The 18,925-nt window shown below is 34.3% G+C and overlaps 1 protein-coding gene and 1 pseudogene across 2 annotated transcripts; both read left to right on the forward strand.

The window, feature by feature from the left end:
- The first annotated feature begins 393 nt into the window (after positions 1-393).
- LOC143621184 (protein STRUBBELIG-RECEPTOR FAMILY 1-like) lies at positions 394-6,941 on the forward strand. The gene is made up of 17 exons (XM_077092692.1): positions 394-440; positions 580-726; positions 2,642-2,771; positions 2,842-2,913; positions 2,991-3,056; positions 3,156-3,227; positions 3,302-3,373; positions 3,457-3,528; positions 3,762-3,827; positions 3,919-3,984; positions 4,071-4,420; positions 5,107-5,438; positions 5,531-5,802; positions 5,874-6,012; positions 6,084-6,205; positions 6,452-6,608; positions 6,695-6,941. The coding sequence occupies exons 2-17, from the start codon at positions 627-629 to the stop codon at positions 6,767-6,769; spliced, it is 2,163 nt and encodes a 720-aa protein (XP_076948807.1). The 5' UTR covers positions 394-440; positions 580-626; the 3' UTR covers positions 6,770-6,941.
- A 1,719-nt stretch (positions 6,942-8,660) lies between these two features.
- LOC143621185 (E3 ubiquitin-protein ligase JMJ24-like) lies at positions 8,661-15,696 on the forward strand (annotated as a pseudogene). Its single transcript, XR_013151470.1, has 14 exons — positions 8,661-8,876; positions 11,313-11,883; positions 12,039-12,184; positions 12,241-12,337; positions 12,402-12,534; positions 12,622-12,676; positions 12,761-13,385; positions 13,480-13,809; positions 13,896-14,228; positions 14,313-14,385; positions 14,485-14,570; positions 14,771-14,890; positions 15,004-15,075; positions 15,501-15,696. The product of XR_013151470.1 is annotated as an E3 ubiquitin-protein ligase JMJ24-like (transcript).
- Positions 15,697-18,925: the final 3,229 nt, after the last annotated feature.

The following is an 18,925-nucleotide window of genomic DNA, read 5'->3' on the forward strand; positions in this document are numbered from 1 at the left end:
GTGATCTCATGTTCGATCCTGAGAACGTATAAATTTATCACTAGTGGGTCTTCGGACGGATATGTTTTCCCCGGAAATAACCTAGAGACGTTTAAAAAGCTCCGTACAATTAAGTTGGACCAGTTAACAATGACCCATATATAATAATAATAATAATAATAATAATAATAATAATCCACCACTTGAGCTAGCAAGCAAGCAAGCAAGCAAGCTCCCACCCAACGGTCTAATATTAGTAAAAAGTATTTAAATTCCAACAATAATAATAATAATATTATTATTATTATTAATATTAATAACCCACACCGTCTTCTATCTATCTTAGTTCCAACAAGCCTCTGTTCTTAGTTCTTTCTCACATAATCCAAATTATTATTAACTTAACTAATGTAGCTTCTTATTATCAGTCAATTCGTCATACTTTTTGACTCAATTTTGGGGTAACGTGCTTCAATTAACTTTTTTTAGTGGGTTTTTATTATTTTTTTATTTGTTTGCTTTTTGTTCGTCTTTTTACAGCTTTTACTTTCGAATTCACTCTTTTCTGTCTCCAATTTCATAAATTTATTATTATTGCAGGTTATTCATTCAGCTTCTTATTGGGTTTTGTAGCTGGTATATTCATTATGGGCGATTCAAGATTGAAGCTTTTGATGTTAAAATTTGTGGGTTTGATGTTAATTTGCTCTGCTCGGCTTTGCTTTGGAGACACTGATCCAAGGGATAGTAAGTGTTGGTTTTTATAATTCGGTTCGGCTCGGTTTTGGGCAAAAACCGAAACTGAAAGTTTTTAAATTTTCATAATTTATTGCAAGGTTTGGTTTGGGTCGGTTTTGGGGCAAAAACCGAAACTTTGGATTTTGAATTTTCATAATTTGTTGCACGGATCGGTTCGGGTTGGTTTTGGGGCAAAAACCGAAAATTTGGTTTATGAATTTTCATAATCTATTACACGGTTCAGGCTGGGTTTGGGCAAAACCGAACAAAAAACCGAAACTTTGGTTTTTACATTTTTAAAATTTATTGCACGGTTAAGTTTGGGTCGGTTTTGGGCAAAACCGAAACTTTGGTTTTTGAATTTTCATAATTTGTTGCACGAGTCGGTTTTGGGGAAAGACCGAAACTTTGGTTTTTGAATTTTCATAATTTGTTGCACGAGTCGGTTTTGGTGAAAACTGAAACTTTTGTTTTTTAATTTTCATAATTTATTGCACGGTTCGGGTTGGGTTGGTTTTGGGCAAAAACCAAAACTTTGGTTTTTAAAGTTTCATACTTTATTGCATGGTTAAGTTTGGGTCGGTTTTGGGCAAAAACCGAAACTTTAGTTTTTGAATTTTTGAAAACCATTAGGTTTTGGGTTTTTCAGTTTTGGTTTTCGGTTTTGCCATTTGAGCTTAAAATTTTGTGGGATGAACAACAAATTTGACCCAAAATAATGAATTTGAACCAAAATCATTTTGTTAAGTAAAAACTAATTGATTATTATACATTTGAGCTGAACAGTGAATTACATATTTATTAAATTCTTATAAATTACCCAGAATAAAAAATAAAAATCTACGATCCTGTTAAGTTCAGTTTTTATTACAGTTCGGTTTTTACAAAAACGTTAAACCAAATAATCGATTTTTTCAGTTTCGGAGCGGTTTTTTCCGGTTTCATGCACGATTTAAATCTGTTTGACATTTTACTGAGTTATTTAGGACTTTATATTAATTTAGTAGCAACTTCTGAAACTCCATAATTTTTGGTTTTTAAAATTTAACACAAATATACATACTTTACAATTTACAAATATTATATTGGGTGAAAGTTATTAATATTTCATATTGAAACTTTTTAACACCTTCAATAATTGCTAAAAAGTTGTTATGGTAATTGCTTACTTTCTTAATGTTTATTGGACAACTGTAATACTAAATTACTAATTATGTAAGAGGTTGCTTGGATTGTGTTTTAAAAGTGATTATGCATATGGAATATCATAAATAAATAATCAGTTGCAAGTTTGTTACAAACATTGGTGTAAACGAGCCGAGCTGACTAGTTTTGATGTACAAGAGCTTGAGCTCGCGGCTCGTTTCTAGCTCTTTTTTTTAAAGCTCAAGCTTGACTCATGAGTCATTTTTTTAAGCTCGGGCTCGCATATTATTTATTAATTATCTTATATAAAGTTTTAATTATTTTTATGTATTTTTGATAAAAACCTTAAATGTGCCTAGGCTCCGCTCGAGCTCATGTAGTACCTTAAAGGAGCCAAAGCTCGATTTGAGCTCGGCTTTGAAATGTAAACAAGATATATAGAAGTCCAAAAGAGTTAAAAATTAAAAACACACGAGACTCGTTGAGGCTCGACGAGCCTAAATGATCTTCCCATACATGGGTCGAGCTCGATAAACCTCAAATCGTTTTGAGCTTTATATCGACTCAATCTCGAGCAGCTCGACTCTTTTGCTACCCTAGTTACAAAACGGCTGCAGGAGATAAGATAATGCATAGATATATGCTTCTGTTCTGTTTGTCATCCAAATAATCGTCTTTTTGAGTGTTTGTGACAAATTTTGATTATTCATTAGACAATTTGTTTGCAAATTGTAAATCTTTTAGTAGTATTTGAGTTACATTTTTTTTTTAATTTCAGTCTTGGCAATAAATAGTCTATATGCGGCTCTTGGCTATCCACCTCTTCCCGGGTGGTTAGTGTCGGGTGGAGACCCGTGTGCTGAAGGTTGGCAAGGTGTTCAGTGTGTTAACTCCAACATAACCGGAATGTATGAGTCTTGATCTTTCAAATGCTCGAAGCTAATATTTATTTAAATTCTAATTTATGAATGTATGTAGAATTCTTAACGGTGCTAATTTGGGAGGCGAATTGGGCGAGAATTTAGGAGCCTTCATTTCCATCATACAAATGTAAGTTGTCATCAATGTTTTTAAATCAATCTTATTAAACTTTTCGAGTTTTTTTTTTATATAGTTTTTGTGTGCAGAGACCTCAGTAATAATCATATTGGAGGCCATATACCATCAAACCTTCCACTCACCATAAAAAATTTGTATGCTTTCTGTTTTAAATTTTTTACATTTTCGGTTATAACTTCTTAAAATAAAATTTTAAGTTAATATTTGACTTATGAAGCCTGTTTTCTTATTAGAATGCTTTCAGGAAACCAGCTTTCGGGAAGCATTCCCGACTCTATTTCCTTGTTAGGCCAAATGACCGACTTGTAAGTATCGTGTTCATATGTCAAGTTCATGTAAGTTTTTAAATATATTTTCTAACTAACTTTTTTTTTTTCAGATCTTTGAACAACAACCATTTGACGGGAGTAATCCCAGATTCTTTTCAACAACTTACAACCTTAATAAATATGTACGCCATCACTTCCTTTATCATCAACGTTTATGTGCATAGTAATGTTTTTTTTTAAATATTTTTTATACGTCTTCTTGCAGGGATTTGTCTGCCAACAATTTAACTGGTCCACTGCCTCCTTCCATGGCAAACTTGTCGTCATTAACAACATTGTGAGTAGATTTATATTCAGGTTTCACATAAATAACACTATTCGTTAGTTAAACTAAAAAAATTATTTATATTTTCTAGAATATACAAGTTGTTATATCTGAATGAGTATTCACATGACATTTTGTAAAAAAAATATAAAAAGTTGATGTCGAATCTTAGTTTGGAAAGTGTTTGGTTTGACTATTTAAAGTCAAAGGGAAATAAATGTTTTGGATGTTATTAATATTTGCAGGCACATACAGGACAATCATCTTATAGGGGTTCTTGACGTGCTGCAAGATCTTCCGCTTATAGCTTTGTAAATTTTCTTGCTTTTTTTTCCCATATGTTTTTTTTATTTAAACTACGCGTTTTTTGCATATTAATGGTAGTAGCTTATTGTGACATAGGGATGTGGAAAATAATCTTTTCTCGGGTCCTATACCTCCCAAGTTATTAACCATTCCAAATTTCAGGTGACGTAAAAAACAACTCCTAATTTAAATATTATCTATAAACTTAATTTGTGATCTAACAATCTAACATTAAATTATGCATGCAGAAGCACTGGAAATCCCTTTAATACAACGATTATCCCGTCTCCACCGGTCTCATCCCCATCACCATCATCATTTGGTGGTCCACTACCACCGGAAGTGGGCCCGGGAATTCAAGTATTCGGGAAACCAACGTCAGTGTCGTCACGTTCTTCTGGAGGACTAAAGTCTTTGATGAGTAAAAAAGTTGTGTGGGTTGCGATTGGTGGATTCTTGATTCTTGTACTTGCATTTGGACTTTGCTTTTGTATGTCGAAACACCGTAAACAAAAGTCAACGGTCAAAGTTCCAAAAGACGGGCTAGCCAAGAACTCCACTCTTAACATCTTAAAATCATCCGAGCATGGGGATAATAGTAAGTACACACTTATCCTTTAGGCTATGCTTTTCATTATTGTAACTTTAGATTTAGACACACACACACAAGTCAAAAGATTAGATGTTTGACCTCGAAAGTAAAATTGTACTTTTTCCGGACAAGGTGTGCAGAAAACCATGATAACCGAACTTTAACCGTAATAACCGAACCCAATAAAAAACCGACGGTTTGTTTTTTTTTTTTTTTGTTTGTTAAACCAAGCTTCCGGTTTGGTTTTGGTTATCAACCGAAAAAAACCCGAACCCAATAAGAAACCGACGCTTTGGTTTTCTTTTCTTTTTTTAAACCGAGTTTTCGGTTTGGTTTTGCTTGTGCTGTCAACCGAAAACCGAAAAAACCGAACCTAATAAGAAACCACCGGTTTGGTTTTCTTTTCTTTTTTAAACTGACTTTTCGGTTTGATTTCGGTTGTGCTATCAACCGAAAACCGAAAAAAACCAAACCCAATAACAAACCGACGGTTTTGTTTTCTTTTCTCTTGTAAACCGAGTTTTCGGTTTGGTTTTGCTTGTGCTGTCAACCGAAAACCGAAAAAACTGAACCTAATAAGAAACCACCGGTTTGGTTTTCTTTTCTTTTTTAAACCGAGTTTTCGGTTTGGTTTCGGTTTTGCTATTATAATTGTGATATCCCATCTCAAGTTCATTTTCTAACCAATGCAGGAAGTAATAATATATTGACACGGTCATCATCAAAAGGCGAGAAAGTCGAAACGATTTCTAAGGCCAAGGAGGATCATGTGATAGACATGACAAAGGTTAATGCAAGTACTTTATCAACACTACCTCCTCAACCTTCTGCTCGCGAAGGGGTCATCGTAAAACCGATTGCGGTCCCACCTACTACATCCCGCCGTACTACGAGAACCTTAAACTCCGCAAAGTTTTTCTCGATTGCGTCTTTGCAAGAGTATACAAATAGCTTTTCTCAAGAAAATCTTATTGGAAGTGGCATGCTTGCTACCGTATATAAAGCCGAGCTTCCCAACGGAAAGGTAAGATTTTATATAATTATGTTGGTTTAATATAATGTAATGTAAGTATACTTTTATATAAATTTATAAAATTATGTTGGTTTAATTGTAAGGTGCTAGCGATCAAGAAACTTGACAATGCAACGTCTCGAAAGTCGAGCGATGAACGTTTTATGGAGTTGGTGTCGAACGTGTCTAAACTAAGAAACGAAAATATAGTCGGACTCGAGGGTTACTGCCTTGAACACGGTCAAAGACTTTTTGTCTATGAATATTGTGAGAACGGGACTTTACATGAAGCTTTGCATTTAAATGATGAAATTCACGAAAAGCTTTCGTGGAATGCTCGAGTACACGTGGCACTTCAAATCGCAAGAGCCCTCGAGTAAGCAATCGTTTGTTGTGATTTTAAATAAAGTTTGGCTCGAACAAACGATTTAATTTTTTTGTTGTAAGGTACTTGCATGAGGTGTGTCAACCGCCTGTCGTACATCACAACTTAAAGTCAACAAATATTCTTTTCGACAACGAGCTCAATGGGCGTGTTTCAGATTGCGGGTTGACTCCGCTACTACCATCTAGCCACGTTAGCCAGGTAACCATTTCTTTAAAAGTTGAGCCACATGGTTTAGTTAATTGGACTTGACACAACTGCTGTTTTATTAGTTGCAAAGTTCAGGATATGGTGGTCCCGAACTTGAGTCGGGAACTTATACTTACCAGAGTGACGTTTACAGCTTTGGAGTCATTATGTTAGAACTTTTCACCGGCCGAAAAGCTTTTGACAGGTTTTTCTTCATATTATTTTACATAAAATCGTATGATGATGGATTAAAATATTTGCAGTTATAATTTTTTTTATAAAAACAGTTACTTTTCATACATTAAATAAAATGATCCAATTACAATAGAGAGGTGGATAAGCGGGCAACAAGCTGCGCTGCCACCTCATTTTGAATGAAAAAAAAAACAAAAAATAAATAAATAAATACATATTTTTTTTTGCTAACAATGAAAAGTTGACTTATATATAGTTCAAGGTCGCGAGGGGAACAGTTTCTCGTTAGATGGGCGATATCTCAGTTACATGATATAGAAGCGTTGTCGGGAATGGTCGATCCGTCTTTACGTTCCGCATGTTCTTCCAAGTCATTATCTCGTTTTGCAGATATTATTTCTCTATGCGTTCAGGTTAGTGTCGATGTTAACAAATCCGCTCTCGTTTTGTACATTATCATTAATCATATATTTAGTTATAACTTTTTTTTTCTTTATAGCCTGAACCGGAGTTTAGGCCACCGATGTCAGAAATTGTGCAAAGTTTGTTGCATATGATTCAAAGAAATCCTTAAAACAGCATTTAGATATGGAATGTGCGAAAGACTAAGTTGTAAACGAACGAGCAATCCGACATGATGATGGTTTGTTGTAACTAAATCTTTTAGTTTAGACAAGGATATGTTTTAAGTTTAAGTTTTGTTGTAGTTATATCTTCAGTTTGTTTGTTTGATGTTTTGTTGTGGTTTCTAACTGTAAGTATTCATTTATTTTTTAACTTGAAGTTAATTTTAATATTATATCAGTTTTCATTTATGTTATTTATGAAGTGGTGTATTTCTATTATGTATGTTACTAGTGTAACTACAAGAAGGCAGTTAGACCGGCAATGCTATATGGAATAGATTGCTGGGCCATCAAGAAGGCACAAGTGCGAAAGATGGAGGTAGCATAAATGAGAATGCTACGTTGGATGTGTGGGCACACAAGGTTAGACCGAATTACAAACGTTGTGTTTCGGGAGAAATTAGGGGTGGCGAACATAGCAGACAAGATAAGAGAGTGGAGATTGAGATGGTTTGGACATGTGAAGAGAAGACAGACGACGAATCCTGTTAGAGCCGTAGAAAGCATTACTATAGAGGGGAGGTGGGGTAGAGGACGACCTAAGTTGACTTGGGACGAGAGGATTATGCGTGATTTGATAGACCTAAACCTCTCCGAGGACATGGTGGAGGATAGGAATTTTTGGAGAAGTAGAATTAAAGTTAAGGATTTTTAGGGAGAAAAGAATACTTTAGGGCTTATATTTCCCGTATTTTGGTCACACACCAGAATGATATTCTCTTTGCATATATATAGTATCTGAATTATTATTATTACTATTATTATTTTATAGTATTATTAATATTTATATATTATTGTTGCACTTTGATTTTCTTTGTATTGCTTCAAAAACATATGTACTTTAGAGCTGGGGGTCTCTCTGGAAGCCACCTCTTTATCCCTTTGGATAGAGGTACGGTGTGCCTACATCCCACCCTCCCCAGACCCTACTTATAACTTCGCTGTTTGTGGGACTTCACTGGGTATGATTGATTGATTGATACTAGTGTAACTACACTGGTAACAATTGGTAATGATGATGTTGATCTTTATTATAATAATAATAATAATAATAAAATATGGTGTTAGCATGTTTTATTTGTGTTTATATTTGCGATTTAAAGTGCGTTTTAGAGGTAGAGAAATGGTTTAACTTATCCTAAGCATAACCTATTTATTTATAGCAAGTGTGTGTATAATATAGTTATAAATCGGTTCCAACGGTCCAAAAACTGCTATATAGCCGTTGGTACCAGTTTCCAACGTTCAAAAAACATTCAAAAATAGACAACCTAGTGTAAGCGGTTTTCGGGTATAACCTGAAACCGGTCCTTAACCTACCTAGTTCCACTGGGTTTTGATTTTCTCTTGTCGGTTCGGGTCCGGTTCCTACCCGGTTTCTGACAAGAACCGGTTCCATTATATACCCGATTTCAAAAACCCGGTCCCGCGTATAAAAAAACCCAATTTGTGCACATCTAGCTTCAGAGTTACGCGTCAAAATCATGAAATTACGTAACAAGTAAAGAAGAATATATTGCTTCAGTTTTCTCGTTTTAATTTTTCTTTACCTTTTGTTTTATTTTCCATTTGTTTTCTTAGATACCAAAAACCCGATTTACCCAAAAAACCGTGAGATATTTGGGTTGGGTTTCGGATCCAAAACTAAAACTTTAAAACCCGAAACCTGAATAGCACCCCTAGTTCTTCAACCTGAACCGAAACTGATCATAGACCGGTTTTAACTTTTGTTGACCAAACCGAACCGCTTTTGAGTTTTAAACTGGTTTGTGCACCTCTCGTTAGGATTAATAAAAACCAATACATCTTTATTAAACGAACGTTTCATGAACATAAACAAACTTCCCGACAAACGGTTCTCGATTCGAGACTGAAGGAAGGGTAGGAAAGTAATTTAGCTTCTGTGCATCCCTGTTCTTCCTGCTCGCACACCAACACACGTTAAACGGTTACCAAACTTTACCGATATACAGTCACGTTAAAACTTTATAACTTCGAATATTAATAATCAACGGCCATTGCAGAGTACACAATCTCATCATTCATCAGCAATCGGTAATCTCTATATATCTCGCTGTTATTATTTCATCTCAATTATCGCTTAATATAACAAACTCTAGGTTTTCAGCTATCTTACTGTGTGTATTGTCAAACCTTCTTGGTGTTCCGGTGATTTTATGTACTGAATATGATATTATTAGCTTAATCGTTACTGAATTTGTTAATTTTGTGTTTCGGAACGAGTTAATTGTAATCTAGGGTTTGTTATTGTTAATATATGGCTTATTGTGATCAATTACCGTTCCGGTGTATGCTAATATTGTTTATACTGAGCTCAGTGTTCTCAGTTTGATCATATCTTGTATTACGTTAAGTTGCTTGAAGTTAATTGATAAAACTCTAGGTTTTCAGCTATCTTACTGCGTATATTATTGAATCATCTTCGTGTTTTGTTGATTTCATGTACTGAATATGATCTTATTAGTTTAATCGTTACTGAATTGCTTCGTTTTGTGTTTCGGAACGAGTTAATTGGTAATCAAGGGTTTGTTATTGTTTAACCTCGGTATTTGGCTTATTGTGATCAATTACAGTTCCGGTGTATGTTAATATTGTTTATTATACCGAGCTCAGTGTTCTCAATTTGATTTAGTTTTGTATTAGGTTAAGATGCTTCAAGAGTTCAAGTTAATTGATAAACTGTAGGTATAATTATAATTATTTCATCTCAATTTTGCTTCATATGAAAAAACCTAGGTTTACGGTTATCTTACTGCGTGTTTTATTTAATCTTCTTGATGTCATTGCTGTCGTGTACTGAATATGATATGATTAGTTTAATCGTTACTGAATTGCTCAGTTTTGTATTTCGGAATCGAGTTAATTGGTAATCTAGGGTTTGTTATTGTTTAATATGTGAGAAATATTGTTTAACCTCGGTATTTGGCTTATTGTGATCAATTACGGTTTCGGAATATGTTAGTATTGTTTATACTTGAAGTTAATTGATCAATTGCAGTTTCAGTATGTGTTAATATCGTTTATATTGAGTTCAGTTTTCTCAATTTAGCTTATTATAATAAACTCTAGGTTTTTAGTTATCTTACTGCGTGTTTTATTTAATCTTCTTCGTGTTCCATTGCTTTCATGTACTGGATATGATATCATTAGTTCACTTGTTACTGAATTGCTCAGTTTGTGTTTCGGAATGAGTTAATTGGTAATCTAGGGTTTGCTATTGATTAAGATTGGGGAAAAGCTGTTTTACTTAGGCATTTGGCTTATTGTGATAAATTAAAGTTCCAGTATGTGTTATTTTTGTTTATATTTGATAATATTTGAATGTCTTAGTTTTGTATTTGGAGCTTGATTGGTTAAGTTGGCGTAGAATAATCATGACTAGGTATTTTGCTTAGTTTGATTAAGTTAGTCTATTTTTTTTTTGGTTTTGTGTGTTGGAATAAGCGGTATCGAGTTAATTGGTAATCTAGGATTGGTTAAGATTGGGGAAAGGCTGTTTTACTTTTGTATTTGGCTTATTGTGATCAATTTCAGTTTCAGTTTTTGTTAATTTTGTTTATACTAAGTTCGGTTTTCTCGATTTGATTAGATTTGAATGTGTTAGTTTTGTATTAGGTTAAGATGCTTGAAGTTGATAAATTTTTAAAGGAGTTTGATTGATTTAGTTAGTGTAGAACAAATATATCTAGGTATTTTGCTCAATTGATTAATTTGTATATTCTGTTCTTCTGATATGTGGATCTCTTAGTACTGCATTTTGAAATTCTAGAGTCGAGTTCAAGTTAAATGCCTAAGTTTGATATTTTCTTGTCTAAAAACATCATGAAAGTGCTGCTGATTGTTTTCTCTCACTAGTTTTCTGTTAAAAGTTTAATTTGCAAGTTTGGCCACTCATAGGGCCCATTTGTGGATAACCAGGAATATGTAATTATGTAAATATTGTGCTCGAATTCAGTATATGTTGCCATATATTTGTTGTTCCGTTTTTTGATGCTTCTTCCTTTGCTTCAAGCAAATGTTTATTGTTTTTTTGCACTGATGTTCTGTAAATTTTGGAATGTGACTTGACAGAAAGGCTATAAATTCCTTTTTAGTTTCTGTAATTAACATGTTAAGGCCTGTCTTTATATATCTTGTTATATAATTATCATGTCTAGAACGCATGTAAGCGTAGTATTGTTCCTCCAAATATATGACACAATCAACATACATTACTCTTCTTGATTTAACTTCCTATCAGTGGCAAATCAGATATACATTTCAGTTGTTGGTTTATCTGATTTTACCTTAAGCTTTCTTGTTTGCTGTGGGGCGACTTTGTAATCTACTACCATTACCATAAACTTTAAATAGAATTCTGTATGTTTGAGTCATACGCGCACATTTGCACCAGTTAATATTTCAATTGGGACAACTTAGATTTAACTAGTTTTTGTATATTTTACACATACATCCACTGTTTTCTTACAGGTTGATTTAGTCACATGGTTTAGTACAAGATATTTATATTTGGTTACATTTGATAACTATAATGGACCCTACACGATCAAACTCTGGGACTGCTGATGATAATAATGGAATTCCTGATGATTTACGCTGCAAAAGATCAAATGGTAAACAATGGAGATGCCACGCAATGTCTATGCCAGACAAAACAGTATGTGAAAAACACTACATTCAAGCGAAGAAAAGAGCTGCAAATTCTGCAATGAGGGCCAGCCTCAAGAAAGCAAAAAGGAAACCTGCAGGTGAAAGTGACAGTTATTTAGAGAGTAAAAGTGATGATATGGATTTGCCTCTTGTGGATTACCGAATGTCAGATATACAGAAAGAAAATTTCTCAAAGAAACAATTAAGTTATTCATCTGAAACGCCTTCATTTAAGAATTCATCTGTTCACATGCCTTCAAAATCAAATGATGAGCTGCAAAGAGATATGGATGAATCTGAAGAGACACCAAAGGCTTACAGGACACCATCTTCTGTTGCTGACTCATCAAAGAGCAGATCTGAGAAGATGCATAACGCCAGTGCTATGACTGTAAGTAGAGTTGCAAAAGTTAGTTTTTCATGATAAATATTTAGCATCTTTTTAAGAGGGTTTTGATTTGCATTATAAAAATATAAAGCTGCGTTTATCTGATTGTGACGACTTTGAATCGTATTTGAATACAATATCGCTTGACTTGTTTTCAGGGAATATCTGATGCTAGTTCAGAATCATCTGAGGATACAGGTGGACAAATTTGTCATCAATGCCGACGGGATGATACAGAGAATATTATTTGGTGCCTTACATGTGATAGAAGGGGATATTGTGATAAATGTATTTCTACATGGTAAGATTGACTGCATTAGGAATGCCAATATAACATTGTTGTGATCCACAATTTTAAACTCTTTCCCTTCCAGCTGAAGAAATCAACAAAATTTGTCCTGCATGTCGAGGTTGCTGTAATTGCAAGATGTGTCTACGTGGTGATAATGTGATAAAGGTAATTAATTTGTGAACAAAATCAGTAAAAAAAGGAAAACTGAATTATTTTTACTGTCTTGCAGGGAAAAATACGGGAAATACCTGTCCAAGATAAATTAGAACATCTATTTTGTCTTTTGTCTTCTGTGCTTCCTGTGGTCAAACAGATCCACTTTGAACAGTGCTCTGAATTAGAACTTGAAAGAAAGCTTCGTGGTAAGAGTTAAGATACATTTGAAGATTTAAAGTCGCGTCTGCTGAGTCATCTAATTTAATATTCTGTTCGTTTTATATCTGATTCAGGAAACAGAATAGATCTTCCCAGGACGAGATTAAATGCAGATGAGCAAATGTGCTGGTAATGTTTCTATTATACACTCATAACAACATAAAAAGTAATATCAAACATTTATCTTAATACTTTAGAAGTGTTGTGTGGCAGTGACTTCTGCAGAATACCGATTATCGATTATCACCGACACTGTGTGGAATGCTCAAATGACATATGTCTTAGATGCTGCCAAGATGTAAGAAATGCCTCAAAAGATGGTGGTGAACCAGATACAAGCAGAATTGAAGATGAAGATATAAACATTGTTGAAAATCAAGAAAAGCCATTAAAACAAATGAGATTGTCCAATAAGCTTTGTGATTGGAAAGCCAACACTGATGGCAGTGTCCCATGCCCTCCAAAACAACACGGTGGTTGTGGTAACTCGCCTTTAATGTTAAAACGTATCTTTAAAATGAATTGGGTTGCAAAACTTGTGAAAAATGCCGATGAAATGGTTAGTGGGTGTAAAATGTATGACATCAGTCCTATAAATAGTTTAAGCAATATCTTGTATGCTCCATCCTGTGAAGATATAAAAAGTGAAGGGATTAGAGAATTTAGAAGACATTGGATTAAAGGTGAACCCGTTATAGTTAAGGTGGTTTGTGATGAATCAACAATGCTAGGTTGGGACCCTATGGTGATGTGGAAAGGAATTCAAGAAACAACTGATGAAAGAACTAAGGAAGATAACAGAATTGTGAAGGCTATAGATTGTTTTGACCGGTCCGAGGTAGGTTTCAAACCTTTTAATCATATTATAGTAGTTACTATTTATGCCATCTAGTGTTTTGACATATATCTTTTTTACCTATATCTTATACGAGATAGATATTGAACTTGGAGAATTTATCAGTGGATACTCTGAGGGCAGTATACGGGAAAATAATATGCCACGAATGTTGCTTTTAAAAAACTGGCCTTCTCCTAGTGCATCTGAGGAATTTTTATTATACCAAAGACCTGAGTTTATTACAAAACTACCCTTGCTTGAATATATTCATTCCAAGTGGGGCCTACTTAATCTTGCTGCAAAGTTACCTCATTACTCTCTGCAGAATGATGTGGGCCCTAAAATCTTGATTTCTTACGGAATGCGTGATGAGCTCGGTAAAGGTGACTCGGTCAACATGCTCCATTTCAATACGCGTGATGTGGTGAGTTTTCTCATCTTCATTTTTGAAGTGTGTTTTGTTTTTAATGTTGTTAATTTGAGTTATGAATCCATGTGACATGAAAATAGGTTTACCTGTTAGTTCATACATGCGAAGTGAAGAGCAAGTTACAAACAGATGCATCAAAATCATCAATTGTAGAACATGACACGAAAAATGATGTGATAAATATAGATTTAATTGAAGATGACGCCACTGAAAGTATAGGGACTGTTAATACCAATAATGAGAAAGCTCTTAAATGTGAAGATTTAAACACAATTTGTGAGGAGACGTTTTCACCTAGCCAACCAGGGGCAATCTGGGACATTTTTCGCCGTGAAGATGTTCCAAAGTTGATTGAGTATATGAGACTTCATTGGAATGAATTTGGTTTACCAGATGATATCATAATTGATTCTGTAAGTCCAATATCACATCTTTGTATTAATCTGATGGTTTCCAATGCAAGAATCGATGTTTTATGCGTGTTCTACGTATCTTAGGTACCACAACCTCTTCATGAAGGAATGATATATTTGAACAGTCACCATAAAAGGAAACTAAAGGAAGAACTTGGTAAGTTTACTATCACGAAACACTCGTTTTTATAATTTTCATATTTGAATTAAAACTTGATATATAATTGTAAAAAAATTTTCGTCAATTGTTTGTTAGGTATAGAGCCATGGTCAATTGAGCAGCATTTAGGGGTTGCTGTATTTATCCCCACCGGATGTCCTTTTCAGGTGAGGAACCTGCAGGTGAGTTCACTGCAATTAAAAAAAAATACTAAATAAAAATTAGGGGTGTTCACGGTCTAGTTTTGACGGGTTTTAGGTCAAACCGTGTGCCAAACCATAACAAATAAACAATATCAGTTCTCATTTTTCTAAATTTTTATAAAGCTTTAGTGCTTGACTTATGGTGTTATGGTCCTCATTATTTTTTTTATATTTTACAGTCAACGGTTCAATTAGGCCTTGATTTTCTTTTCCCTGAAAGTTTATCCGAGGCTGTAAGATTAGCTGGAGAAATCCGTGAACTTCCTAATGACCACGATGCAAAGATTCAAATGCTAGAGGTCAATTTTTCTTTCCAATAATGCCCTTGTGCTTTCAATGTTTTCTTTCACTTATTTTTTTATTTTTATGTTTACTGGTCTAATTTATTATCGTTTGTTCTGTATCTTTGTAGGCTGGTAAAATTTCTCTATATGCAAGCGAGTTCATCCATCAAGGAAGTTCAGAAATTGGTGTTGGATCCAAAGTAAGACATTCGGAATCTTTTTTATTATGTTTATGCTTCCTTTTTTTGAGGCTATTCTTTTAGTGGTCTTTCATGCTTTACAGCACGTTTTGTTTAATAATCATTAATCAGAAATAAGTGCTTTATCTTTAAAGTTTATAATAATTAGTGCATGTATGGGCCTTATCACCTTTTCATAAAAGTGAATGATATTCTATCTATAAAGGAATATCCAAGAAACTTAATACTTACTATACTTTCACTTCTGTAACCTACATATGTTTTTCATTTTGTGGGCCCCGTCTTGACTTTCTTTACACCGTAAAATCGGGCCCACTAAAAGGAACTGCTGAATCTAAGGAAATTTAAGATAATCCATCATTATTGTACGACTCTTTAATGCATCGTATACAACGTAAATGACATCCGGCATTGTTCCGTTGCAGGTTTGGTGCGGAGCTTGCTTTTGAGCATCCAAACCTAACGGAAATGGTTTCAATGAATCTCGAGAAGATGACTAAGCGACATGTGGCATGTGCTTAAGCGTGCGGTTTCTGCAAAGGGTAATCTAGATATATGATTATAAACTATAGTCTTGCCTACTTTGACATGTTTTTGCAGCAAGTCTTGTATTTATGTGACCGAAAAAGATTTAACTATTGTTTACCACTTTATGCATTATGAGCGAGTGACTTTTGATTCTCACCATTATTGGGTTGAATCGAAACGAACTGGATTCAGTATGGTTCTAACCGAACTTATAACCAAATTTGAATTCGGGTTGGTTTTTGGTTTCAACAAATTTGAATCTAGCTCTTCGGTTTAATCGATTTTAAACCGAGTGATGAACACTAATGCTATGGGGCGGGCTTAGAACAATTTCTGCAATTAAGCAGGACAGTGGGCTTTTAATTCGAATCAACTAGTAAATAGAGGTAAAATTGGGCATACAACTTGGTTCCGGACCTGACACGACCATAACCGGAACATGTTTCTACCTGACCCAGTTCTTGACTTGGTTGATCAAACCCGAAACTAGTTCATGGTGCACAGTTTACAATGGCTGGACTCGGGCTTGGAACTATATATGCAATTGGGCTTATGGAGGAATTTAGCCCGGACCAGTAGATTCAATATTTCCCAAACTAAAATGGAAATGGAAGCCAACTATTGTAAAATAAGTTTTACCAAACTAAAATGAAGTAAAATTTTTAGCATATTGGAATTATCGGTGTAAATGATCTGAGTTGTTCGCAAGCTTCTTGGGATCGGCCATTAAAAACTCGAATGAAGCAGAAGTTTAGTGACCTATTGAAGCTCATTTAATAAACAAGCTCGACTAGACTTGCGAGGCTACCTGTTGTTTATTAAATGTTGTTTTGATATATTAAGTACACATTTACATAATTATTACGCATAAAATTATGATAAAAATAATTAAATAATATATATATATATATGATATGTTATACAAAAATTGATAAGTATAACTAAAAGATTTAAAGTAATAAATACAAATATACGCGTTTATCAACGAGATGAACATCACCCGAGCTTCAATAATTACTCACATATCAATCAAGCTCAAGCTTTAGTAATAAAGTTTGAAACCAGCGAGCTTTCAGTAATAACGCTTAAAACGAGTCGTCCCTTAACGCAATTACACCCTAATTATTACTTATCAAAATCCAAGCTAAAAGGTTACTGATTTTCATTAAGTATAGATCATAAGACTCAAAAAAGTACAGGCATTTTGTATCCATATCAAAATGTGGTTTGTGGGTCTTTCAAAAACTGATTTAGACTTTGCATCCGTTCGTTGGTGGTGGTGGTAACCAAAGTTCTAACCAAATCATTGCAATCGTGTCCAAGTGGCAAGAACAGACTAGAAACTATGGCCTTAATAACAATAACAATAACTGGTTGTAACGTAATAGATTTTTTTTTAAGTAGGATGATCAAAATTTCCATTTGACGGTTTCTATAGGTTATGTTTACTGTAAAAGAAGACTAGAATGATGGAATCTCCTCCTTAATTATTCCACGAGTCCTTAATAACACCGTTCATTGTAAACAAAATCCCAGCAGTCGCTGCTAGCCGCGTTCGATGAAAACAGAAGTGACACTTTTCAAATGAACAAATGGAAGCCCGAACGAATGAATGAAAATCGTAACATGTAAAAGAAGAGTAGAATGAAGGACTCGCCTCCTTAATCATCCCACGAGTCCTTGATAGCCCCGTTTAGTGAAAATAAAATCCCACCAGTCGTTGCTAGCCTTGTTTAGTGAAAATAGTAGCGAAACTTTTCCAGCGAACAAATGGAGGCACCAACGAACAAATGGAAACCACTTCTAGAATAAGAAGACTAGACTGAGGGAATCACCCACGTAATCATGCCACGAGTTCTTCATAGCCCCATTCATTAAAAAACAAAAGCTTACCAGTCGCTGCTAGCCGCGTTCAGTGAAAACATAAGGGACAATTTTCAAACGAACAAACGGAAGCTCGAACGAACGAATGAAAACCGTAACAAGTAAAAGAACACCGGAATGAATGGCTCGCTTCCTTAATCATCCCACGAGTCTTTGATAGCCCCGTTTAGTGAATATAGAATCCCACCAATCGTTGCTAGCCTTGTTTAGTGAAAATAGTAGCGCAATTTTTCCAACGAACAAATGGAGGCACCAACGAACAAATGGAAACCACTTCTTGAAGAAGAAAACTAGGTTGAGACTATTTTTAACGTTTTATGGAGCCTCTTAATGTGTAAGTTCTAGATTCACGCTGAGGTTACTTCCTAACTGGCCAAGTTTTTTAATAGTTCAACACAAGATTGCCAAACAGGCTCTTACACGTTTACGTAACAATTTATAATTTTAGTATCATGAACATTTTTGGACGGCTATACATGAACATCAGTTTTAATAACTAACAAAAACAATTTTAATCTATACATGTGTGGTGCTCTCATTTACTAGTGTAAATAACTTATTAATAATATGATGACCCATCTAATAATATGTGGTTATTAACCACAATATTAAAACCTTAGCTTTTTATAAATGTTGTTGGACATAAGCATGAGATGGGTTTGATGACCACATGTGGGAGTTTGATCCCCATGTGTGGATTTAGATTCAATGTATGTTTGGTGAGTAAACAATACAAATGTTGGAGAGTTTCAAAAGACATAAGTCACGTAACATGAACAAGATCTAGTATGAAATATATATTTATTTACTATAAAAAGGAGACTTATAACACCATTGGTTGTGGTCCTTGAAAATTCGTGGTGGTTTGCTGTGCCAAAACACCACACCGTGAAATACCGCCTCACCTACACATGGACGGATCACAGCCATGGTTGGATTGCGTGGTGTGTTTGACAACAATGATATTAGTGTTAAATATGTAATTCGAAAAAATATTTTCATCACAAGACAAATTGGTTAAAGTGTTACCACGGTTGCGTACACCCTGTACGAATATAAACTACTTAAGTTATATCATACAAAATGCATTTTAAAAAGCCTGACCAATTTGCATCTGTGAAAATGTTACTAATATATTTTTTTAATAGAAAATATTACAGTATTAATTAGCTTGAAAATTACACACATTTTTTCTTATAGTAGGTCAAATTTTGATATTTGATTAATTTTTATAAAATAAACTTCATATTTTATTATAAATTTTAAATAATCACACATAGTTATAGTTCTGCTAAATCAAAATATGATGTTTTTAGCTAGCTTCTTGGTGACATGTGTTTTTCATTTATTTAATTGATTAAACAAAAGTAAAAATGCTGAGGAAGAAACAGAGGGCAAAGAGACAGGTTGTGCTCCCATGATCCCTTTCTAGAGCAAA

Source organism: Bidens hawaiensis, unplaced genomic scaffold (genome assembly GCF_021521415.1).
Source record: "Bidens hawaiensis isolate Kalapana, Puna unplaced genomic scaffold, B.hawaiensis_p1.1 tig00002772_1, whole genome shotgun sequence".
NCBI lineage: Eukaryota > Viridiplantae > Streptophyta > Magnoliopsida > Asterales > Asteraceae > Bidens > Bidens hawaiensis.